Raw genomic sequence first — 24709 nt, 5'->3', positions numbered from 1 at the left:
TGACCTCGATTCCTCCAGACACTCATCTACTCATACTACAGAGATTTTCTATGGATGTTTTGATCTGATACGAGTTAAGTCGCATGGATTGCTCCAATATGCTATTTTATAATTTGAAAAATATACAAATGTGGGAAAGTGATTAGAATTGTTGAAATTAATTATATTGTTTTGTCTATAAGTTCATCATACATGGTGAATGCTGTTGAATATTCACCTATTTATTAAGCTTGGGTATCGTCATCATGTACCTTCGCAGGCACGTCGTCCACGGTGACTTGCACTTCGTGGCTGTGTTCGAGTTCGGAGAGAACAATCCAGGTGGGAACAACACACAAGATTGTAATACCAAAGTTGAGACCAATGCTAACAAAGTGGTTGGCATTACCCTCAGATTGCATGCTGTGATACGTTAAAAATGTTTCTATGTTTGAGTAAAGAGAGGAGAAAACTTACGCCCAAGCAACGGTTTGGCCGAGGGCCTCGAATCCTCTCAGAATACCGCAGTGGTATGAGAGTGACGAGATATCGGTACTGTACTGACCAATGAGCCAGTAAAGATATTGCTGGAAAGCCTGGCCTCCGAAATTCCAGAAGAAGACTAGAGCATAGGACTTGCCGAATCCACCTGTGAACCAGTCAAAGACAGGTGCGGTCGGCGCGTTGTAGAATTGATTCTGCAGAATGCAAGCCCAGATCCAAGTACCCGAGAGTATAATCACAATGGCGGAGAATGCGATCTTGGCTCGAGTCTTGATGTGGATCGATTGTCGGTCGAGAAGGGTGGCGATTAAAAAAGAGGAGGCAATGCCGGCGAAGTTGGTGAAGAATGAGGAGAAAGCACGCGACCGAACGGTGAAGTAGTCGGTCAAGAAAGTGCTCTGGAAACCGTTGTAGAAGTAACTGATGAAGAATGCGGGAAGCAACAGAAGGACTCGACGAGTGGCGATCAGCTTGAAGGCTGCCTTGAACTCCGCTGTCCAAGTAGCCTGCTTGTGTACGAGCACCAATGTTCTGTCCTTGCGTAGCACCTTCTCTGCTGGACTCAGACAAAGCGCAATGGGAAGTCCAAGACACATAATGACAATAAAGACAATGTATGTTCCTGCACTGATGGTTCCGGCCGAGGACTTTTGGGCGTTGAGGCCCAGACTAATTGCACCACCAATGATAGGACCAGAAGCCTTTGCAGTCTGCCAGATAGCTATTCATAGCAACAGAATCAGCATGTGTATTTTGTAAAAAATCGGAGTTGTGTAGCCACTTACCAAGGTAGAAAGCGCGATCCTTAGGGCTTGGGTATCCGATGATAATCGCAGCCTCAGCAGCCCAGAAGAAACCAGCAGAGATACCGCACAATGCACTACCGAAAAGCATGAACCATGTGGTCGGTGAGTAGTTGTTTGTGTAAAGACCAGCACCGTAAATCGGGTATCCGATTGCTCCAATAACCAATCCATAACGAAGTCCAATACGGTTGTTGATAGCTCCCGCCATAACACAGACAATAGCGAAAAGTCCGTAAACCAGGGCATTTGCTGCAGAAACTGCATAGGGTTCTGCTGCACCACCAGCTCCAAGATTGTTCATGGCATCCCACATGCCTGGCGCAGTGAAAGAGACACCGCTAGCAATAGCGATCTGGAACGGGATAGATCGATAGATCGATCTTATAGAGAGAGATCTCGCTCCATTGTCCACGTGCTCGGTCGCGTGTGTCTCATTCTGAGATTCCACCTCTGTGTTCGAACTTATGGACGCCATTTCGGAGTGGATTTGAACCACGACAGTCCGCGATAGTTCTATACCCAAATTACAATCAAGCAAGTCTTGAAGAGTCACAAGAAGAAAAGAAAGAAGAAGGTCTCGAAGACCAAGAAATTTTTACATAACGAAAATACACAGAAATGGCGTGCTTGCAGTTGAGAACTGCGTCTTGGTTGATGGAACGCCAAGGCGCTTGAGGTGATTTGATGGGTTTCTGTTGCTAATTGCCAGTAAGATTCGCCGAGTCATCTCCAAAATTTGTCTGTTTCACAGTCTTGGCTTTGATTCTGAGTTTGCATTGTGGGTCTGTGACAGTTATTGCACATGGCAATTGATGGACATGCCATATGGCATTTGTGACTACTCAAATAACCTTGGAACATATTGTAAGCGGTTTCCAGAAACAAATAAGCTCGCTTTTCTGCAGCAAGTAGAAGAAAGTAGTGGGGCGCGTAGAATTTAGAATTTTCCAATGCCGAATCTATATTGGGGGCGATTCAGGCCCAGTCCTCGGCCACATCCAAGGTTCGGCGCTGGTCCGAGATTTACGCCTGCGATTTCTGCACGGCAACTTGAACTGTCAAAGTGATCACAGAAAAATGAAACAAAATCAAAATTTGAAGATCTGCGATGAAGTGAGTAAAAATTATGCCAATTTAATTGGCTGGGAATTTTATCACTCACAGTAGTGGAAACACATGGGACCTCCTATTCGCTATCTGAAGTAGTCTCTGGAGAGATGCCTTCTTGCCATTTCTGAATGTACTCCAGTCTTTGATGAGATTCGTGAGCTTCCGAACCAGAGGAGTTGGATTCATTTGGTTCTGGAAACAGATCTTTCTTGAGGAAAATCTGTAGCCATTCATGATTCCATATTGATTTTTCACCCTTTCGAGTACCTTCTGTGAACAATATCCAAGAGAACAAGCCTCGTGTAGCAAGCTTTGAATGATGTTCATTGGACTCATCTTCCATATCGTATGAATGATTCCTCTGCGTGAGGGCCGAGAAAGTAATATTCCAAGCCTTTCTCATCCAAGCGCAAGCAGTCAGAACTGTTTTGTACGCAGCAATTCTCATAATCCTTGGAGAAAGGCAGAGTATGGCTAAGCAACTCGGAAAAACGAGGCTGGCGCTTCTCTATACGTACAATAACAAAATTTAGAACAGATCCGCAGATAGAGGTGAATATCAAGGCCGTGCGACATACCAATTGCGTCGGGACGATAGTCCGTAACGATTCTTTGGTCATTTTTGAAACAAATAGCCCTGCTAAAACCAAGAATGGCGGTGGAAACGAATTGAACAGATTGGAAGGTAAGTCTGGACGGTATTGGAATCCCGAGTCGGTCACTCTCTTTTCATCTCGACATCTCCATTTCCAGCAACGGAATTTGACCCTATGGCTACATCCATAATGCAACCTGACTTCAATGGCAGTATCCTCGAGATTCACGTGGCCAGCAGGAGGATTTGGGGACAGTGGGAAATTCCCATACGTACGCGATGTAGTATCAGTCCAGAATAAGAGACGAAACTCATCTTCTCGGGATATTATACCCTGGTATTCATTTGATGAGTGATATGACCAGAGGGGAAGGGTCCATGAATGATTGGGGCGTGGTAGACCATGAGGCAGCTTCTGGATAGTTCGTCGAAATGCAAGACTTGGATACTTGGAATATTTGTGGAAGAAGACCCGTAACCGCAGCACCTAGCCACAGTGAAGCCAAGTGAGATCGTCGTTCGGATATAGCCAATATAACAGGGCGAGCTTGTTTTGATTCCATCAGAAGTGGAATTATCTGCTGTGTAGCACCATTTATCCACTGACTAGTTAGGTTGCAAGTTATACCTGGCTCCCACAGTCCACCAAGTAGACATGAACCAATCATAACCGATGTGCATGAAAAGAACATTAAATGAGAAAGCTCGTTGAACTCCGGTACAAAGTCCGCAATATGAAGCTCTGTATGCTGCCTGGGGCGTTGTCGATTAACGAATCGAGGTAGAGTGATTGGCGCACCGAATCGATTATCTGAACGCAGTGTAAGAGCAGCGGCAAGACCACAGATCATTTGATCAAATGCATCAAGTTGTTGTGCTAGGTTAAAGAGATATCTTAGTGCCTCTGCCGATGATGGGGGCTCGATTGCAGAATTCGAGGGAGGGATTTCGCCTGATGATATATGGTAAAAGAGTCATCATTCAAATTAATTTCCCATGGTGAAAAGTAATTTGTCCCATCTCGACAAAGAGACCCTTGCCAACCAGGCCCATTTGCGAGAATTGCTGCCCACCACCTCACCTCGGGAAACTGGTGTTAGATCACGTGGTCTGTATAGTTCAGACCAAGGTGGCTAGGTAGATAGCTCTCGACGTGTCGGGGCAGACTTCCCCTCCGCGCGCTTCCCCCCATACGTGTTCTTTCCTGTAGCTGTTCCAAAGGCACACCTCCTAACAACTGGTCGGAAACCAGCTCTAACATCCGATAGTCATCACTTATATCCGGATTGGCTATTTCAAATCCGCCATGTTCTCGGTGTAGACTACTTTGTCTGCGGGGTTTGCTCGGCGTAGTTCTATCAATCGGACTGAAAGAACATACGACCAACCGAGAACAAAAATTGAAACATAATTCCCAATCAATTCAAGCTCTTGGTCGAAATCAGGATGTTTGTTGAAATATGGATTTGACAAATTACAACTCCTCGACGAAGATTGTCCAATGTAAATCCTCCGTGGTAATGTTTGCTTGATTGGGTCAAGATGGCATTCCTGGTTTTTATCTGAAGAGATGTTCCACATCGAAGACCCCTCCAAGTGTAGTAAATTCTTATCGGTATTCTCAAGGACGTCGGCTGATTGTGGTATTTCCGGTGTTCGATTCAAAATACCCTTGATGTCCCAGCAAGCGCGCGGTAAGTGATGTGTCTGAAAGGGGGAAAGTAAGGCGCGCCACGTCGACCAAGAGTGAGTTGAAATATGAAACGATCGCTCCGGGGTCGGCCGCAAGGGATCACTGAGTTGGTAGTCCGTCATGATAATACCATTTCTCTATCCCTGTGGAGATGTATTTGCACCCTGTGCAGGGACATCTGGAGCGTGGTTGTCAACGCGCCAGCGATATGCACCTCGTATCGGCATTACAGATAATCCGACAGACATGCCTGCAGACATTACTCCGTATGTTGCATCCATTTCAGCCTGGCTGGTTGTTGAAATGTTTTAAATCGCTGAAAAAAAAATGAAAGCAAGCATGTCAAGAACGCTGATGGATTAAACTGATGAATTACCGCCCAGACTCCCGAGGTCGGAGTCAGACCGTATGCAAGAGATCATAATCATGAGCACTTGAGAGTTCAAATTTTTTTTTTATTTACACGTAGTCAAGTGATTATTTTGAAGTTTAAGAAGCACACCAGTTGACTGCAAGATCTATTGGTTGGATCTATATCTCATCAAATATTTTCATCAACATGCATATGTAACTTCTCTAAACTTCCACTGGCAGCCCTGCCAGTGACACTCAAGTTCAGCACTTGAAAGCCTTCAAACTTGAATTTTGAGCACTGATTTCAAAGTTCCGACCGTCAGTCTAGAAACTTATTGAATACGAATTGAGCCATGGCATCCTCCCACAAGCTATCCGTCATGGGCCGTCGCCCAGATCCATCACTTTCCATGACCATAGCAACCATATGGCTGGAAGGTGTTATCATAGTTGGCTGACTCGCCTCTAAAACCATAGCGGGAAGTGCTGAAAAGAATTTTTCCATCGTTAGACCAAACGGCATGTCCATCATTGCCTAACGCCGTGGTCAATCTGGTAACATCGGTACCATTCGGACGGATAGTCCAAACGTCATAGGGATCGTATGGTGTAATTTCGTCGACAGCTTCAGTCCAGTTGTTACGGCGAGTGAAGACAATCTTCTCTCCATCGGGGCTCCAACCAGGCATGTTGTCCCACTTATCAGTGAGATTGTGAAGAGTACGCGTCTCTAGATCAAGGACCCGGAGACCTCGTCGTACTGGGCCCATGATTCGGTAAACGATCTTCTTGTCATTGGGAGAGAAGGATGAGAAGCCGGCATTAAGCTCCTCGGCGATATCACCTGTAAGTTTCTCATAGTTGGATCCGTTGCCACGTACCCGGTATACCCATCCCTGATCAGTGGTGCGATTCTGGAACCACCATCCGGTACTAAAGGTGAGCCATTCACCATCACCAGACCAAGAAGGCTGCTGGAGTCCCGCATTACCAGTTGCAATGCCATACGCATTAACTTGGCCGTCTTCATAGGGATCGAAGACTACCGAGTAGTCTGAACCGTCCGGCTTTTGCTTGACGATGGCTGTATTCCCATTCTGCTTTTGCGACAGGGTCAACATACCGGTCGCGTTGTTCAGCTGTGGCATCATATCCATGAAGCGGTACTCCCAGTCATCGTCCCAGCTGTAAAGGGATTTCCCGTCTTGACGGATGTGCCACTAAAGAAAATTCGGGTCAGTTTGAATTCTTGGAGTAGGGACAAGTTAACTTACATCATCTTTCTGGAACACTACTTGTGTGCCATCAGCATTTCAGGATGGTTGACGAAGGGACGGGGAATTATCAGTTGTCTTGCCCAACCACTGATGACCACTATCATAGGTTGTATAGTTGATACCCTCATATGAGCCCGACTTGACAAGATAGCCGATGTTGCCATCACTGCTCACATAGGGTGGATTGATTGCGTAGCCACTCACTGAGGCATGAACCTGACGGTCTTTACCCGTAGCAAAATAAACCGATACGATGTCACTGCTTCCAGAGATAGTTGGCTGGTGCACGTATCAAGTATTCTGTCGTGTCATCTCATAGTAGACAATACGACTGCCATCATAGGACCACTTGGGAGATCCAAGAGCATAACCAGTCCTATTGGCAACGGTGAGGAAGTCGCTGCCATTAGGTCGGATAGCATAGATAGAAGTCTCTTGTATGTGTTCCCAGCCTGTTGCGTTACCAAGATACCAGTTTGTATTGCGATCACTTGAAAAATGCGATCCATTCTCCATCCGGAGACCACAAAGACATCTAAACAATCTTTTAGTCAGCCAAGATACGTTTTTCCTTATGTTGAGAAACACTTACAAAATTTCCAGAGGGGCTGTTCGAGTCACTCTTGGTCTCGGTTGTATCGGTCAAGTTCCATTGCTCCTTGGTCTCCAAGTTCATGACCCAGATATTAGCTTTGTGGCCATTAGCCGAGAATACATAGGCAAGCAGCTTACCATCAGGAGAGATGACACCAGAATCTTCAATGGATGGTGTAACTATAAGCTCCTCGAGGTCGGTACCATTGGGACGAATCCGATAAAGATCAGCATTTCCATCGCCATTATGTTCACTTGTGAAGACAATCCATTCACCATCAGGAGAAAAGGAGGCATGATAATCGATGTGGGAGCTCAGATTACCCAGTAGAAGACGCTCATCAGTGGCATCTGAATTTGCGATATACAAGTGCTGGGTTACGGGTGCAATTCTGTTGTGAAAGAAAACACCTTTCTTGTCACCCGACGCCTTGTCACTACGTGCACTCACACGCACAGTTGGGTGACTGTCGGGAATATCTCTAGCCTGTTCAGCATTGGCAGCATTGGCAGCTTGAGCTTCCAAGTACGGACATCCTAGGACGGGACTCAGAGAGGCGGAGGCTAGGAGGCCTATAGCCAATGGCTGAAAGCGCATTTTTTGCGAGGAGAGATTTTAAAGAAGCTTGAGAGAGCGGAATGTGTAGCTTATAATTGTAATTTTGTTTTTTTCCAGCTGAAATCAACAAGACATGTGTCCCCTTTAAAATTCCTCTGAACGAGTACTCAGGTGTCAGGTGAAGGCACGGTCATGTCGCTGATATTCATATATCGGACAACAGAGATTGAATCATGCATTGAGAGACAAGAATTGAGTTCAAGTTCCAAGAAGCCACAAGCATGAATATCAATTCATCGTTCCCAGTATCGAAGGGATGATCGATATCAATTGTGCTCCACGAACCACTGTACTTGCATATCAACCAATCATATTTCTCTTTTCCCCGCTTACTAGCTGCATCTCATATGGTAATCCACAAGCGACCCGGACACACAAGCGAGTCGGACACTCCACCAAAAATCGCGTCTTTATACCACCCTACCTAATTCAAACACCCACCATGCCACCAATTCGCAATATTTCGGCCAAAAGAAATGCCAATCAAGAGGGCAAGATCTTATTAGCCCTTGACGATATTCAAAATGGCCGAATTGATTCTATTCGCGCTGCAGCGAAGCTATATGAAATACCACGCTCAACCTTAGCCGATCGCGTGAATGGCACCCAAGCACGCGTTGATAAGCGCCCAAACAGCCATAAATTGACTCAGCTAGAAGAGGATTCGCTTACTGAGTGGGTGATCTCTATGGATATGCGTGGTGCAGCGCCTAGGCTATCTACTATAAGAGAAATGGCTAATATCCTCCTGGCTGCACGTGGTCACTACCCTCCACCTACTGTTGGTGTTAATTGGTCTTCAAATTTTGTTAAACGTCATGATGAGCTTCGGACACGCTTCTCAAGAAGTTATGATTACCAACGTGCCCTAAACGAAGACCCTAAGTCCCTACGAGAGTGGTTTACCACCGTACAGTGTGTTATTGATGAGAATGGTATCCAACCAGAGGATATTTATAATTTTAATGAGACAGGCTTTGCAATGGGCCTTATTTCAGCACAAAAGGTTGTTACTCGGCAAGAATACTATGGTCGGCGAGCTATCTTACAGCCTGGAAACCGTGAATGGGTTACTGTAATTGAATCAATCTGTGCAGATGGCTATTTATTTCCACCATGTGTGATTTTCAAAGCCAAGGTTGCTATAGCAAGCTGGTTTGATGGCTTACCACAAGACTGGCGATTTGAGGTCTCAAATAATGGTTGGACTACTGATGAGATTGGCCTTCGTTGGCTAGAAAAGCTATTTATCCCATTAATAAATTCACATGTCCGTGGTCGATCTCGGCTATTGATTCTTGATGGCTATGGAAGTCACCTTACACGCCATATAGCTTCGCTGCAGCGCGAATAGATTTGATTCGGCCATTTTGAATATCACTAAGAACTAATAAGATCTTGCCCTCTTGCTTGACCTTTTTTTCGGCCGAAAAACTGCGAGCTGGTGACATAGTAGGTGTTTGAATTAGGTAGGGTGGTTGAAAAAGGCGATTTTTGACGGGGTGATTCGTTCAACCGGGAATTATGTTAGTGCCAAGACCCTTGCGGAGCACACTATCATGACTATCGGCTCGGCACCATTCCGTATATACGCTTGAGGCTGCGGCTTACCACTTCCCGGGTCCTCTATCGGCTATGCTGTCACTCCGTAAACCGTAGGAGTGATATGACTAGCCTGGAGTATCGCCAAGAGGGGGAGCTTAGTGGCCTACCGGAATCAGTAAAGTGGTATGTCGATCCACCTCGCAGTGCATATTCCAACATTTGAATGCACAAAGTATTGATCCAAATTTTTGAATAGTTTGGTTGCGAAGAATCAATGGAGATTAAAATTCAACTTCTTTCATGTAAAAGAGCTCGGAAATTGCATGTGCAGCTGGACTGCCCAGGTGGTAGTTCGCACTATTAATCAACCACTATATCAACCGTGAAAGATAGGGAAGTCGGTCAACACATGTGGGAGAAGGATTGGGAGATTCTTGTACATACATACTCGTCTTGACTTGGTATTTCGTCATTAATCTGGACATGTGCTCTTTCTCTTATTTTAATGCCAAAAAGGCCAAGCTGTGGATTTTCATCTGACGTGTTAAGACAGACTTGGCTGTTGCATCAGGATGCCGGAGTAGTGAAGGAGTGGGGATTTTATAACCAGTGACCACGGTCATGATTTCATGTGCGAGCCTAACGGGCTGATTATACTTCAATTTTATGGTCCATTTGGTGGCATTTTCCCCGTCTGTGGCCAGAGTAGTAGACAGACCGACCATAATTGGATAAAAGACCACGTGCATCGACTGCACAATACGGTCAAAGGAAAATGAAGATCTAATATGTTACAGCGAGACAGATATTCAAGGCTGCAGAGCAATACGCGGTGAGTTTATTTCCTATCGACGTCTCTGCTTACATCTGTTTCATGCCAAGTTCTTGGATCGAGGGTATATACCCGGATAAAGAAAATATGGAGTCAGTTGAGAAGTCCGGTGATACCTTGCAGTCCAATAATGCCCAATATGAAGTCATAGCCATCGGTAGATCACACTTTCAGAAGCCCACCCCGTGGGGATGATTCGAAATTTCGGGTTTTGAGGGAGGTAATACGGGAGCGGAGCCGGGGTTCCCGATATTACCACTGCGGGTATAGAAAGGAGCTCAAACAGGCTTATCGAGGGTAATCATATTGATAACCCAGGCTCCTTTACCCAACTCTGCACTCGCTCATGCTTGGCTTGTGGATCCAAAGAGTTTCGTTCAGGAATCCAGTCTTCAATAGGCGAGGCCATGAGCCAATGGGGTCCAGCGATAAAGAGACAAAAGCTCTCTCCGTCGAGCCTTGTGTTCATCCCATGAATGAGGACCGGCCTGCTGTGCATCATAGAGCATTGATCGGAAAACTTTCCGAAAGTTTTTCTAAAGGCGTAGTTAGTCATATATTTCTCCTGCAGCACTGAAATCACAGCCACACCTGAAATGTTGTATCGAGTGTAACAACACTCACTTCATGGGCGCGAATGATGGTTTCACAGACTTCTTCTACCGATCGGTTGGGTCCAAGTTCCGGCATGCGATCAACAAAAAGCAGTAAGATAAAGCTGCCTTGGAGAAGATAGATACCAAATAGATATGGCATAAACAGCATTTCTGGATCCAGAGACAGAATCTGTGACATTACCCCAGTGGCACTTAGTGCATGCGAGGCACATATCAGGAAAGATTCCGACGTGATCCAGTCGTCCTTGTCCTCAATCATTGAGATCGGATCCCATTTCCCATGAAGTAGGATGTGGAACACATGGAGCAGGTAAGTGCTATATACATGAACCAATTTTACATTGGACTGTGAAAGGGTAGCTGCTTTGGGAGATGGAAATGTCTCTGTCATTGACGGTTCGGCATCACGTTGGGCAAATTCATGAGTGGTGGAGCCGCCCGAGTAGACTCTCTGGCCTTGTTCTATTAACATTTCGAGCTCCTGCTCTCGCAAAGAGATCATAGTTTCAATTTGATGCACTGCACTTTGAGGAACAAAATTGCCTAAGACTGGGTGGTTGCGATGATGATGCAAATCGATGATATGCCCTAAAAGCGATGCCAAAGGTAGGAAGTATTCGAAAAAACCACATCCTGAGATTTGTGTCGGTGGTCCAAGAGCACAGGTAGGAATGTATGTCAAATCCGCTGTGTCAAGTGACTTCCAAATATGCTCCGGTAATGGAGTGCGAACACGGAATGTGCTATCTGGGAGACCGAGGCGCATATTAAAAGATAATCCTAAGTGGCGATCCATTGCATAGATTAGCCAGAAAAGTCGTCGCCTCTCTTCTTTGGAAATGAGCCATCGCCTGTAAGTATCATCGCCATTGTAGAGGCCACAAAATACCGGCCCTAGATCAATATCCTGATCCTCCATACTAAGTCCACTAGCCCGTACTAGTCGAATTAATTTTTCTTTCCATTTGAGAGAGTCCGCCTTGTAATGGCCACCAGAAATTGCCAACGTTAAAATCGCAACAGCCAGGATGATATCTGTTGAGCCCAGCTGCCTTGGTAGAAGAGCTTTCCCGGAAGGTTGGCCATCCGGAATGGGATGTGTGTTATTTGGAGACCTGCTTGTAGGATGAGAATGAAATTGCCATCCATCTTGTCGATAAATTAGATCCTAAATCTCCGTTTGCAGAGCCCTGAACTTACCGGAGGTACGAAAATAATTGTCTGGATCTTCTGACTGAAGGAGATCCAGCGATAGGCGGTATAGTCCCACGCTCTTCCGCTCTCGAGCACTCGGGGTGTCAAATATTCTCATGTCGGCAGTTTGTGTAACACAGAATAGCACAGCGGCAATCAAAGCTGGAGAAATAGGGCGGGTCTTTGGATCCTGAAGCAGTGTTGACGGATGTAAGACCTGCGCCAGCATATAAGGAGATGTGGATTTGAAGAGAGGGTTGGAATCTTCGGTGAAGAATATTCCCAGCATCTCCGAGGCTTCTTGCAATGTCAGTATTCCCTGGAGGTGAGGCATAACCAAGTCCAAGCAGCGATATGTTTGTTTGATAGGGGAATTGGTTGAGATATTGGAAATATTTTCCAATGGTCGTTCACGAAATGTACGCAACGGGCTAGTCGGCGCGGGTGAAATCTTCAAACGTTGAATTAGAACCTGCTCGAAGGCAAGAAATATTCAAATTGACGTACATAAGTGGGTGAAATTGGTAATTGATTTGTTTCCAGTGGATTGTTGTCAATACGATCTTGAGGAAGCCCACTGAATGCCTCAGGCTGAAGAGATATCGGAGGGTTGAAAGCATGGCCACTGGTCGAACTTGTGGGGTGATCAGCTAAAACTGTCCCAGAAATATCTGCCATGCACCCTTTAGAATCTATAGGGCTCATAGTAGGTTGATTATCGGGCGACGATGTGTTTTTTGATACCACAGTATCTGGAGGACTGGCGGCTAATGCTTGTGATGATCCATTCTTGGTAGATGAGCGCTGTTCTCTTCGTAGGAGGCGAACAGAATCCGACCGAGGCCGACGACCACGTTTCCGGACTGTCTTTGTGTAGTCACAATATTCATCACGCTCTGTACAACGCTGACTGTGGGGAACAGGATAAGCACAGCAATTATTATTTGGCATACAAGGGACAACTTACCACGGCTGCTGCCCATCACAGCGCTGTTTTGAATGTGTGCATGAGTCACAGGCCCGTAGGACTCGAGGCTGGTTTCGATGCGACATGTCGATCTGACGACGCGATATTGCGGAGAAAGAGAAAAAGCAGGAGCCGGAATAAGGGGTGCGGAGACGATGTTGTGGGGAAGTGGAGATGGTGAGTGCGGTTAAGCTTCAATCAAACTTCCGACATGAAGTTACCGTTTTAAACGATTTGACTTCAAAATTGGGGTGGATTAGACTTGAGGGTATGGGATGAATACACAATGTTTATCGAGAGGCTGAAATAATGCGTCGCGCCGGCTACATTTGCGCCAGCAAGTCTACCAACCACAAAATATCTTACTAAACGTCAGTCTTCAAATGTCGAAATGTATTTTAAATTCAATTCTCTTATCGAATAATGATTATCATCACTCTGTCTATTGCAAATGGTCTATACACTTGAATCAAGTTATATTTTCGCTTTGATTAAGCGTTTGTTGGCAATATCCCAGTTATGTCCCGGGCTGGGAAAGCTATAGTTTCGCCATAAGCCGAGGATCTTTTGTACCTCAAGACACAATCTCTCATCAGGATCAAAGTTCGTAGACACTGAGCTTCCAGAAGAATTCAAATCTGCCAGCCAGGACCAGGATGACTCGTTTCCCTTTGGACTCAGGAGGACCTTCCGAGCCGATTCCAGATTTTCTTCCAGTTCAACAACAGAAGTAATCCCCATGATTGTTGTAACTCGGAAGTCGGCTGAAGACTCCGTCTGTGCCCGACGAATAGCATATCGTAGTGCCAATGAAGCGAGGGATTCACCCTGAGAGCGGACATATGTCGCAGCTGATTGCGACGCTTGCCGCAAACCAAGTGGTGCAGGATGAAAGTCACCCAAATCCCCGACAGGTACACCATTCTCGCGAAGTAACCCTATTGCCAAGGGACTAGAGCTGCACACGCAAGAGACTCCAGCATCCTGAAAGGTGGGAAGACTTTCTGCCAACTTCTCATTTTGAAGGGTCAATTGAGCCCAGTTTTGTACAATGTCCAGCGGTCGGGAAAGTTCATTTCGGACACGGTAGGCCAGACGTGTGAGAATATCGATGCGATAACCAGATATTCCAATATACCGAATGTGGCCCTCGTTGACCATGTCTACCAAGACACCAACGGCTTGTATGACTTCTTCCTCTGGGACGAACTCGACATCATGACAGAAAACGACATCTAAGTAGTCCGTTCTGAGGCGCTGGAGAGATCGTAGTACTGACTGCCGTATCCATGATGGACTATAGTCAAACTCATTCGCGCTGATACGGCCAGCCTTCGTCATCAAAAAATATTCATCACGAGAATAATAATTGGCAATTTCGGGATGGGAGAGCGCCTCGCCAAGCAGTATCTCAGACGGGTGGTAGTATGCGGAGGTATCGATTGCTCTTATTCCAAATTGAAACGCACGCTTCAAGACCTCCAATGCCTGTGCAGAGCTCGGATTCCGGAATACCTGGTGGCTGAATCCTGCCCCTCCTAGAATGAGGGGTGGAAGTATCCGTGATAGCGGTGTTGAAGGTCTCTGGCTGATCATTCTGAACCATCAATTCACGGTGAAAGTCGTTTCAGAAGGGAATCTTTCTCCTTCTTAATCTTCTCCATTCCACTCCACTTGTCAACGTATGCTTGTTATTGTCGACCTAACACTCTGAGGTGGCCCAAAAATACTCCGATGCAAATACCCGACGGATAAAATATGATTGGTTCTCGCGTGTTATGTCGATCATTTCCTGTCACGCGATCGCGTTGTTGTCAAATACCCGAACCCGCATGAGAGCATGAGACCGCGAATCCAACATCAGTCACAGCACATGTGCCAATAAGCGAGCGAAGATCGAGAAATTTCTCCGGGGAAAGGCTTGAGATCCAGGCCTAACGATAACTGGAAGATGTCTCATATAGTACTTGAACGTTGCTGTTAGCACAAGGTTTTTCCAATCATTGCTTGCAGTTGTACGGAGTGGTTCATCACCATTGGAATTACAATCCCGACCCAGGCCGACAATGTACTATCCAATAGGTCGTACTAGATTCAGGCTCGAGGCTGTTTGTATGGCTTATCTCATCGAGTCGCCTTCCAGGGTTACCATGGGTAAGACCCTGGGCAGCGTGTGGGGGTAACAGCGCTGAAATATCCGGGGCCCCGCATCCAGATTTGTATACAGATCATCATTCGAATATTGAACAGTGAGGGGAAATTATCCGGCCTGACTCGTGGTGATAATAAATGGATGGAAGCTCGCCAGCTCCCAGCAGGGATGTTCAATAAACCATATCGTCCCTGCATAGCTGCATAGCCCCCCCACAACAGTCAAAATGGGCGGCTCGTGGGTAAGCCACACAGAGTTTGAGCATGTAAACGGTTCAAATCACTAATAATGGCAGAAACCGTACCTGTATGGCATTGCACCATGCACGGGAGGTATCGCATTTGGATATGTAAGTGCATAAATTTGATGTTTTGCACCATGGCTTGAATCTGACAGTTCCTAGGATACGGGGTCAATGAGTGAGTCGGCACATACTAGGAACACACTGGAAGCACTTGAGTACTTTCGATTGACATTACTCAGGTGGAATTCTTACGATGACTCAATTCCTGGTCTATATGAACTATCCCGGAAATTTCCTCCAAGGTGGTATCACTGCATCCATCCAAGCTGGCTCATTTGCCGGATCGCTTCTGACAGGTGCTTTCCTTGCCGATCGACTTGGCCGTCGTAAGACTATTCTGCTGGGCTCTTTGATATTCACAATAGGAGTGGCTGTTGCGACCGCAGCAAACGGTGTTACTGCTCTCGTCGCAGGCCGTGTGATCAATGGATTAGGAAATGGTTGTTTGGCCATGATGGTACATACCCCTTCAAGCCTTATAGCTTCCGCGTTGATGCAGTGATTGCTAACATCCTCTGACTATAGGTACCGCTATATCAAAGCGAAATAGCACCCCCCTAAGTAAGATCCTCGCAAGTTCGTGATAGAGACCAACTAACCGAGGCGGATAGGATTCGCGGCCGGATTGTTTCATTTCAGCAATGTTGTATCAACTTCGGTATTCTCATCGCATTCTGGATTCAGTACGGCTCAAGCTTTTTATCTGGGGATGCTTCATGGCGTCTAGCAATTGGACTACAAATGATTCCAACTGTCACTCTACACGTGACCATGTATTTCATGCCAGAGTCTCCTCGATGGCTTGCGCAGCGCGACGAACACGAAAAAGCATTGGAAGCCTTGGCAAGAATGCACTCGGATGGTGATATCAATGACCCCTTCGTGCAAGCTGAGCTAGCGGAGATTGAGGCAAAAATCCAGTGGGAGAGACAGAACCCGCCTCCATCTTACATTCAAATGTTGGTTGGAAAGGATCGCCGTCGGACCTGGTTGGGTATTGGAGTGGTGAGTGCTGGAACCAAATATCGATGAGTTTATCTAATTCTTGCCCAGCAATTCTTCCAACAAGTTACCGGTGTCAATGTGTAAGTCTTATCGCGAGGCCACTTCTGATCTCCAAGAAACCTTGCTCATACAAAAGGGCCTACAGAATCATGTACTATGCAGTGTTCCTCTTCGAACAGGCTGGTATCAGCTCAACCCGCGGCTCGCTTCTAGCAAACGGTATCCAGGGCGCTGTTTTGAACGTTTTCACTTGGCCGAATATGTACTGGATGGATACCTGGGGTCGTCGTACTCCTATGGTCATTGGAGGATTTGGTATGGGGGTTGCGATGATGTTGATTGGAACAATCATGAAGACTAAAGGTGGAGTCTATAGTCTGTGGGTCAAAAATGCTTTGCTAACTTGGCTTAGGAAACCCGGTATATGATTCTCTAACTAAGAAAACAAATTTCGATTTCACAAACGGCAATGCCTCGAATGCCGTTATCGCATTTGTATATGTCTATGTTATGTGTTTTGCGTTGACATGGGCTTGCGTTGCCTGGGTCTACCCACCCGAGCTATTTACAACTGGCTCTCGTGGACGTGGAACATCTATGACATCTGCAACAAACTGGTTTGTGGTATGTTGTGTCGTGGTGGAAATTGTCAATATTGCGATTTCACTTGGACTGACGTCTGCTATCTAGAACTTTTGGTTTGCCCTTTACATTCCAACAGCAATGGACGAGATCTCGTAAGTGAACTAACCACCCGCTAAAAATTAATTCCCAGAGATCCTGAGTACAAAGCAAATGATTGACTTGTAAATTCTCGCAGCTGGAAACTTTATCTAATATTCATGACTCTCTGCTTTACGATGGCTATCGTTGTCTTCTTTCTCTACCCTGTGAGTAACTCGGAGCCAAAAATTCCCTTTCAAGCTACAAAGGCTGACTCTCATATAGGAAACAGCAGGAAAATCGTTGGAGGAGATTGATTTCCTATTCTCGAAAGACAGAACTATTTGGGTATATCGCGATCGCCAAGCTCGTTGTGTTGGTGCAATTTTCGAGCGCGACATGGCACACGGAGAAGCTCTCACTGATTTCGGTGGAAAAGGTCTTGGCACTACTCATGTTGATCATGTGGATTAGATACATTTTACTGTGCTTCATTTGGCGACTGGGTATCGATCATGGATATGGATATATGCCAGTGTTTTTGCTTCCGGCTCACTAAAAGCGAGGACTATTGGTAATGGTAATTGCATGCAAATTCTATGCTAGAAATTACTAATTATATTCATAATTGATCAGACATGAATTGAAGAAATTTCTAGTAATGGTTAAAGTCTGATATACAAAGGTCGTAAGCGGTTGTATTCCAAGGTTCAAGTTGATATCCCAATCGGATGCAAGTGCCAACTAAGCATCAATCTAAACGGTGGTCTTTGGAGGATCAGGTCGGTATCCAATGGCCTCCGCAACAATATCCCTCTCCTCTTGACCCCTGCTATCTCCAAACACTGCATCCAGCTCCTCAAGGGTCTTCCCGCTTGTTTCAGGAACGAAAAAGAATGCCCATACTCCTGCCAGGAAACACATGGCTGCAAAGAAGATATAGGTACCATAGGTGATGTTATCAAGCATGCTGGGCGTAGCAATACCAATAATAAAGTCAGAAAGCCAAATTATACAAGTGGACAAGGCGACTCCTTTGGATCGCGTGGATGTAGAAAAGACCTCGGATGGAAGCGCCCAGCCGAGTGGAGAGTACGAAACACCATAGATCATAATGAAGATGAAAGCCATTGCGACACAGCCCCAGCCAGCGGCGGTGTTGTTAAGCCAGTCATCCTCGTAGAGGCCTGCTAGAACTGCTATAATTCCATATGCAATCGCTGAGCCAAAGGCGCCCCAAATTGCTAAAGGTCTCCGACCGACCTTGTCGATAATTAGGAAGCAGAGAATGGAAGCGACAAATTGAAGGCAGTCGAATACACCAGAAAGAATGCGAGACTGTTGGGTGGATTGGCCGAGCTAATAATGAGTTAGAAAGGAAATCTTTAGTAATATGCCAACGACTTACCGAGGTGAATAAAGTGGGTGCGTAGTAGATGAAGGCGTTGATTCCCGAGAATTGTTGAAAGAAGCCAACACCGACACCAACAACTGTTCTCCTCCACATTTTTCGACTAAAAAAAATCCATCCACTGAAGAATCTCAAGTTTAATTCCCCTTGCTCCCGGGTGTCGCTTTTGCTGAACCAGTTTTTGAAAGTTCACCTCAGCCATTACACCATGGAATTCAGCTTGCACTCTCTCATCGATTTCTGGTAGACCTCGCAGTCTTACCAAGCTTTTAAGGCAATCATCACTTCGATCAACCAATGCAAGCCAGCGTGGAGAATATGGGAAGAAATGAATTCCCAGTCCAAGCGCTGTTGCCGTGATCATCTGAAGACCGAATGGTAATCGGAAAGAGACCTCACTTTGGATCTGCAAGGTGCCATATGTGATCCAATAGGCAATTACAACACCTCCGGTGATAGAGATAGACTCAAGAACGAGTAAGGTTCCACGGATTTTTGGAGGAGATATCTCTGAAATGTACAAAGGGGCACCCTGGTAAAAAGAAGGTTATTTTATTAGCGGATTCAATGTGAGGGGGTTAAAGGAAACGTTACCATAGCCAATGTACCGACTCCGATACCTCCAATAAATCGACCAACAACCAAAGCTGCATAGTTTGGGGCTGCCGTTTGGATTATTGCACCGATATCAAAAATCACCACACACGCCGTGATGGCCATTTTTCGAGAGTAACGGTCAGCCGCATAAGGCATGAAGATACAACCCACGAAAGCACCCAGGAGCAGCATCGCCGTCATGAATTCCTCTCCGAAAGATGACTTGGCAAATGGGTATCTAGCATGGAATTGATCCATGTTATTGATGAGAGAAATAACTCCCATATCATAACCCATGGAGAATCCACCTAATGACGCAAGAACAGCCGCTCCAAATACAAATGGATTGTTCACCACGCTTCCAATACCACTCCCATCATAAGAGACTGAAGATATATAGCTCGTCTCTCCGACGATTGTCTCATCGTGTTCAGCGGTGCCAGCACGAGACTGTTTGGCTTTATTAAGCCAATTTCGAGGAGTTCCATCTTCGTTCTCCATGATTCGTAGTTGCAATGTAAAGTATGAGGATAAAGGGAAGAGCCAGCCTGGCAAAGGGTGATACTGCGTGTCGATGCATCTCTTTTATATTTTTCGTGTCCAGTTCAGTATGAAGCATAATTCCCTTCTCTTTCGTCACTTCAGCCCTGGATCTCATGTCATGCGGGGAAAATCTGGGGAGAACGGGTAGAGACCCACAAAACAGAACTAATCAGTCGCCGAACACTTCTCTTTGTAGAATTTGGTGAGTTCTCCTGCTGATATTTCGACGGGGTAATTACCCCGAGATCTGGATCATGGCAACTATCCCGCGCCTGGTCAGAGCTCACAAAACCTTCAAATCTTCTGATGTTCATGCTCAACCAATAACTCTCTCTTTTCATACTAAGAGGATGTTCCCTGCAGGACCGTAAGCTATGTGAAGTGATGCAGCCCGACTGAGCCATTTTCTCAATTCCTTTAACTTTACTTCTCTTAAAGCAGCCTGTGATGAGAGGGCGGCAATTGAAAGAAGAGATCATGAAACCCAGGGTTATAACGCTCATTTTTCTCGGCATTGACCCATGAGCTCGACCAGTCCTAGGTGATAGTCACCTTTGTGGGGTTGGAAGTACCAAGAAGGAGAACTCAACAGGTTGTCCAAAACATTTGAACTTGAAAGATTCTGGAACCATTAATTCCTTATATGAAATATTGGACAGAATCATCCCATGACCAAGTGGTATACTACTGTCTATCTACAGCAAATACTAGTATTTTGTTTCTGTGTCGGGATAAAATCCGCGAAAGACAATAGAGAGGATGTCAGGGGCATACTAATTTAGGCAAGTTGCCCCGGACTCCCCCGCAATACAGGATGTACTTATGGTTGACCTGCAACTCATCGTCAATTTTCTCCAAAATTATCACCTCACTGATATCACTTCATTCTTCAGTTGTTCGGTAACTACTGCCTTCAAACGGCTGATGACCGACAATTGAGACCTTTCCCCCAGGTCAATATCCTATGACTCAAATTTGGTTGAGCTTACAGAAGAGATACTATTGACTACTATATACTAGTTTTGATCAGAATGTTGACCTGCTCTTAGTAATATTGTACTGCTCTAAATTATCATCGATCCTTTGGTTGCAACCTCTGCTGCCTCAATTTCCAGTAGCCGTAGCTTGCCTCTCTGCCAGACTGCCTTGTGTCCGAAGAAGAGACGAACTTGGCACAAACTTTTCATGGATCTTGAAAATGTCCATGAAAACAGGATCCTTCTTGAAAGGATCTTGGCCATACCCACCACCACCAGGTGTCTGAACAATAATGTGATCACCGGCATTCATATGAGTGGTAGCTTTACCTCCCAAGCTAATCATTCGACTCGTACCATCTGGGTACTTCCTGAGCCACAAATTCACACCCCGCCCACCATCTTCACCTCCTGCCATACCATAAGGTGGGATGACACGTCGCTCTGATAGAATCGAAACTTGCATAGGTAATCGGAACTCAATATCACGGATACATCCATCACCTCCGCGATGGCGTCCAGCTCCTCCACTTCCCTCTCGGATGGAGAACTCGTGCAAAATCACGGGATAACGCCTTTCGAAAATCTCTGGATCCGAAATTCGTGTGTTTGTAATGTGAGTATGCACGCCACTTTCGCCATCCCAGTCTGCGCCCGCTCCGGATCCACCCGCGATAGTCTCATAGTACCCGAATCCCTTGATCACCTCTCCTGTCTCGGGGTCTCGACCACCGTACCCGAATGTGAGATTGTTGCAGGTACCCTGTGAGGCAGCAGCGGCACGGAATGCTTTGAAAATTAAATCGACGATGCGTTGAGATGTTTCCACATTAGATCCGACCGTTGCTGCTTTAAGTGATGGTGACAGGAGAGTGTTGGGTGGACAGATGAGACGGATTGGCTTAAGACATCCCTGGTTAAGAGGGATATCGGAGGAGATCATGGATCGGAGACAGTACTGCTCGCTAGTTAGTGGAACTCTATGAGAATCACTCGGAATTTAAAGCACTCACCATAATACCCGAATACATGATAGCAGGAGGACAATTCATGTTTCCAAAATGTTCAGGCCCAGTGCCTGTGAAATCAAAGTCCGCATTACCCGTCTCCTGATCGATGGTGATTTTCAATGCTAATGGCGTGCCATCATCAATATAATCCACTGCTTCAAGAGGCTGGCCTTCAAACTTTTGAGCGATGACTTTGAGTAGCTCACGTGTAGACTGGCTAGCGTTGTCTTGAATAGCCTTCATATAGAACTCGACGACAGGCCAAGTGTATTCCTTGATAAGAGATCGAATCAAATGGATGCCCTTGTTGTTGGAAGCAATTGCAGCCTTTAGGTCTGCAATATTGTCACGCAAGGTTCTGGTACCACTTGATCCTGGATAAGAAGCCGGAATGTCTACCAATACCTCAATGAGTCCCTTTTCATCGAAGAAGCCTTCTTTCACGATTTTGAAGGACTCAACGGCCGCACCCTCCTGCCACAACTCGGTGGAATTTGGAGGCATGGAGCCAGGTTGAATTCCACCGATGTCAGCATGATGGCCACGATTTGCGACAAAGAACAGAATCTTCGTTGGGTTTTCATCGCTATCAAAGACGGGTGTCGTTATAGTGAGGTCTGGTAAGTGTGTACCGCCAGAGCTAGGGTGATTGCTAAGAAGCACATCGCCGGGTTTCAATTCACCAGGCTTATATCGGCGCGCCTGGTATGCGATCGCGTAGCTCATGGATCCGAGATGGCCAGGAATGTGGGGTGCGTTAGCTACCAAGCTACCATCCCCAGAAAACACAGCACATGAATAATCAAGCCGCTCCTTAATGTTGACTGAAATGGACGTTTTCTGCATGGTCTGGCCCATTTGCTCAGCCACGCTCATGAATCTGTGTCCAAAAACGCTCAGCTGAATCGGGTCGACCACACTCGTGTTTATTTCAAGTTTGCTCGCGTCAGTGATTTCAATCACGACATGCTCCGGCAAAATGATTGCTGTGCTTGCGGGGTCCACGATAATAGTTTGTGTCTTGTCGATAACCATCGCAGGTCCATTGATCCGGGTACCAACAAGGAGGTCCTTGAGAGAGTAAAGTCCCACCTCAAGCCAACCAGCCTGTTCAAAGTAAACGTTGATATTCCTTTCAGGTCCAACTGGTGTTGCCGGAGGTGAGTTTATGAGTTTCTTCAATTCGGCAGTTGGGCTGGAGAGTGAAACATCCATCCCTTTCCCTGTACTTCGAACACGAACATCGTCGATCAAAATTTCTCTTGGCTGGGTAAAGCCGAACTCTTGTTCGTGGCGTGCAGAAAATGCTTTTCCAAAGTCTGCAAAGGTGCCTGGATTCGGGATCATCAGTGCTGTATCACTTCCTTGGTATCGCATGTTCAGGAACGATTCGTGGCGAATTTGAGATTCGGAGAAACCCTGCGCGATAAGGCCAGCAACGCCTGCATCTTTCAGTCGCTCAAATCGCTCGTCTAATCTTGGAATATTTTCCATTGTGTATGAAGTTGCCTCCGGCTCTTGATTTTCAACAACAACATCTGCCAGAGCCATTCCATAGGCAGAAAGAATGCTGGAGTATCTTGGGATCAGAGCTCTTTGGATGCCCAGGTCTCGCGCAATAGCAACAGCATGTTGACCACCAGCTCCACCAAAACAACAAAGATTGTGAGCGGCAGTCTCAAAGCCACGACCCTCGCTCAAAGTTCGGATAGGTCTGGTCATTGTCGCGTTCGCGATGGAAAGAAATCCAACTGCGACCTCCTCAGGGGTAAGTTGCGAAGACCCATCTTTTTCAAAGTTGATCACAGCTGTAAGATCGGCAAACTTTTGCTTCACCACTTCAGCATCCAATGGCTGTGGGAAGTAGTCTGGAATGATTCTACCAAGAAATAAGTTCGCGTCCGTCACCGTTAACGGACCTCCTCTTCCATAGCAGGCTGGACCAGGGTGAGCTCCAGCACTGTGTGGACCGACTTTGAACAATCCATTCTCCCAGAAAAGCATCGATCCGCCACCGGCTGCGACTGTGTTGATATCGAGCTGTGGGGTTTGAATCGTAACTTGAGCAATGGTGCTTTCGAATATGTGCTCAAGAGCACCTGCATATCGAGCAACATCGGTGCTTGTACCACCCACTAGGAAACTGTCAGTAAGATTTAGTACTGAATCATTTGGGGAAACTTACTGTCAAATGCAAGCACTGGAGTGCCATCATCTGAATCATAACATGTCCTCGACATGCCAACGACACCACCGGCAGGACCACTCAATACGCCACGGAGGCCCGAGAAATTTGCGATTGATGTCAAGCCACCGTCTGACTGATTAACGAAGACTTTCTTTGCATGCTCATCTCTAAGTTCACCCTTGAACCCTTTTCGAAAGCCATCCAGATACGTTTCGGTCACCGGTGACAGATAAGCATCAGCAACTGCTGACTGGCTACGGGGAACTAGCTTTGCCATTGTCTGAAGCTCATACGAAACAGCAACTTTGAACCCGAGTTCCCGAGCAAGCCCAGCTACTGCAATCTCATGCTCTTGGTAGGTATAAGAGTGCATGAGTGCTACGGCGACGGAGCGATATCCTTGATCCCAAAGACCAAGCAAGCTTTTGCGCACATCCTCCAGATTCGGAGTTCGCAGGACACGAACAACTTCGCCTGTTAAACCTAAACGCAGTTCCGGATCGGAATTCACATCGATCTGCTTGGGATCTGGGTCTTCTGAGAATCCTTCGATAGTGACGCGCTCATCAACTTCAACAACGGTCTCATAAAGTTGGGTGAGACGTTGAACCGATAAGTCGAAAATATTTGGTCTTGCTTGGTTTCCGATCTTAAGCAGATCACGGAACCCCTTTGTGATCAATAAGGCGACTCGATCGCCTTTTCTTTCAAGAAGTGCATTTGTGGCGACGGTTGTGCCCATTCGGATTGATTCAACGGGAGTCAAATCGAGAAGAAATCCGCGAGGTATAGATGATCCATTTGCAATCTCTAGGATCTGACGAATACATTCTGTGGGCGCATCGTCATACTCATCTCGGCATTCGGACAGCACCTTGAATATGATATCGGAGGAGTGGCCCGGAATTTGAGCCCATGCATCAGTGAAGGTACCACCTCGGTCGATGGCGATACGAATACCAGATTTAGCCATTGTTGTGATAATTATACAGACAAAACGAAATAAACTTGAGCTACTTCAAGCAGGGATTGACAACTGTTTATATGCCACTTGACCTTGACAAGAATCATTGCATTAAAGCAATCGGTAAGTACCCCGCATTTCCTATACAACATAATGCTCATGATTCCGATACTTTTGCTCATCTTCGACTCTATCAGCGATAAATGACC

At 46.1% G+C, this 24709-nt stretch overlaps 8 protein-coding genes across 8 annotated transcripts; 1 reads left to right on the top strand and 7 right to left on the bottom strand.

The window, feature by feature from the left end:
* Window positions 1-224: 224 nt before the first annotated feature.
* On the bottom strand, window positions 225-1764 carry N7483_011224 (uncharacterized protein; the record flags this gene model as incomplete). The annotated part of the gene is made up of 3 exons (XM_057094651.1): window positions 225-402; window positions 457-1204; window positions 1269-1764. 3 exons carry the CDS (start codon window positions 1762-1764, stop codon window positions 225-227), a joined length of 1422 nt encoding a protein of 473 aa, XP_056940622.1.
* Window positions 1765-5442: 3678 nt separating this feature from the next.
* Window positions 5443-7510, bottom strand: N7483_011223 (TolB family protein; the record flags this gene model as incomplete). Its single annotated transcript, XM_057094650.1, has 5 exons — window positions 5443-6261; window positions 6316-6332; window positions 6414-6597; window positions 6643-6828; window positions 6911-7510. 5 exons carry the CDS (start codon window positions 7508-7510, stop codon window positions 5443-5445), a joined length of 1806 nt encoding a protein of 601 aa, XP_056940621.1.
* A 2790-nt stretch (window positions 7511-10300) lies between these two features.
* Window positions 10301-12772, bottom strand: N7483_011222 (Zn(II)2Cys6 transcription factor; the record flags this gene model as incomplete). The annotated part of the gene is made up of 5 exons (XM_057094649.1): window positions 10301-10444; window positions 10533-11674; window positions 11726-12170; window positions 12227-12629; window positions 12687-12772. The coding sequence occupies 5 exons, from the start codon at window positions 12770-12772 to the stop codon at window positions 10301-10303; spliced, it is 2220 nt and encodes a 739-aa protein (XP_056940620.1).
* A 388-nt stretch (window positions 12773-13160) lies between these two features.
* On the bottom strand, window positions 13161-14282 carry N7483_011221 (uncharacterized protein; the record flags this gene model as incomplete). Its single annotated transcript, XM_057094648.1, has 1 exon — window positions 13161-14282. The coding sequence occupies one exon, from the start codon at window positions 14280-14282 to the stop codon at window positions 13161-13163; it is 1122 nt and encodes a 373-aa protein (XP_056940619.1).
* Window positions 14283-15064: 782 nt separating this feature from the next.
* N7483_011220 (uncharacterized protein) lies at window positions 15065-17284 on the top strand (the record flags this gene model as incomplete). The annotated part of the gene is made up of 12 exons (XM_057094647.1): window positions 15065-15079; window positions 15134-15187; window positions 15242-15257; window positions 15322-15599; window positions 15693-15703; window positions 15754-16147; window positions 16196-16227; window positions 16293-16510; window positions 16560-16771; window positions 16838-16884; window positions 16968-17037; window positions 17096-17284. 12 exons carry the CDS (start codon window positions 15065-15067, stop codon window positions 17282-17284), a joined length of 1536 nt encoding a protein of 511 aa, XP_056940618.1.
* Window positions 17285-17566: 282 nt separating this feature from the next.
* Window positions 17567-18317, bottom strand: N7483_011219 (uncharacterized protein; the record flags this gene model as incomplete). The annotated part of the gene is made up of 2 exons (XM_057094646.1): window positions 17567-18169; window positions 18219-18317. The coding sequence occupies 2 exons, from the start codon at window positions 18315-18317 to the stop codon at window positions 17567-17569; spliced, it is 702 nt and encodes a 233-aa protein (XP_056940617.1).
* A 468-nt stretch (window positions 18318-18785) lies between these two features.
* On the bottom strand, window positions 18786-19319 carry N7483_011218 (uncharacterized protein; the record flags this gene model as incomplete). The annotated part of the gene is made up of 1 exon (XM_057094645.1): window positions 18786-19319. The coding sequence occupies one exon, from the start codon at window positions 19317-19319 to the stop codon at window positions 18786-18788; it is 534 nt and encodes a 177-aa protein (XP_056940616.1).
* A 1146-nt stretch (window positions 19320-20465) lies between these two features.
* N7483_011217 (Hydantoinaseoxoprolinase N-terminal) lies at window positions 20466-24509 on the bottom strand (the record flags this gene model as incomplete). Its single annotated transcript, XM_057094644.1, has 3 exons — window positions 20466-21296; window positions 21352-23483; window positions 23534-24509. The coding sequence occupies 3 exons, from the start codon at window positions 24507-24509 to the stop codon at window positions 20466-20468; spliced, it is 3939 nt and encodes a 1312-aa protein (XP_056940615.1).
* Between the last annotated feature and the right edge of the window lie 200 nt (window positions 24510-24709).

The sequence above is a fragment of the Penicillium malachiteum genome (assembly GCF_028827825.1).
Source record: "Penicillium malachiteum strain IBT 17515 chromosome Unknown utg000005l:1.0-9002435.0:326005.0-9005861.0, whole genome shotgun sequence".
In the NCBI taxonomy this organism is placed as follows: domain Eukaryota; kingdom Fungi; phylum Ascomycota; class Eurotiomycetes; order Eurotiales; family Aspergillaceae; genus Penicillium; species Penicillium malachiteum.
Note: the sequence above shows the minus strand (reverse complement) of the source record. Positions and strands in the feature narration are given on the sequence as shown.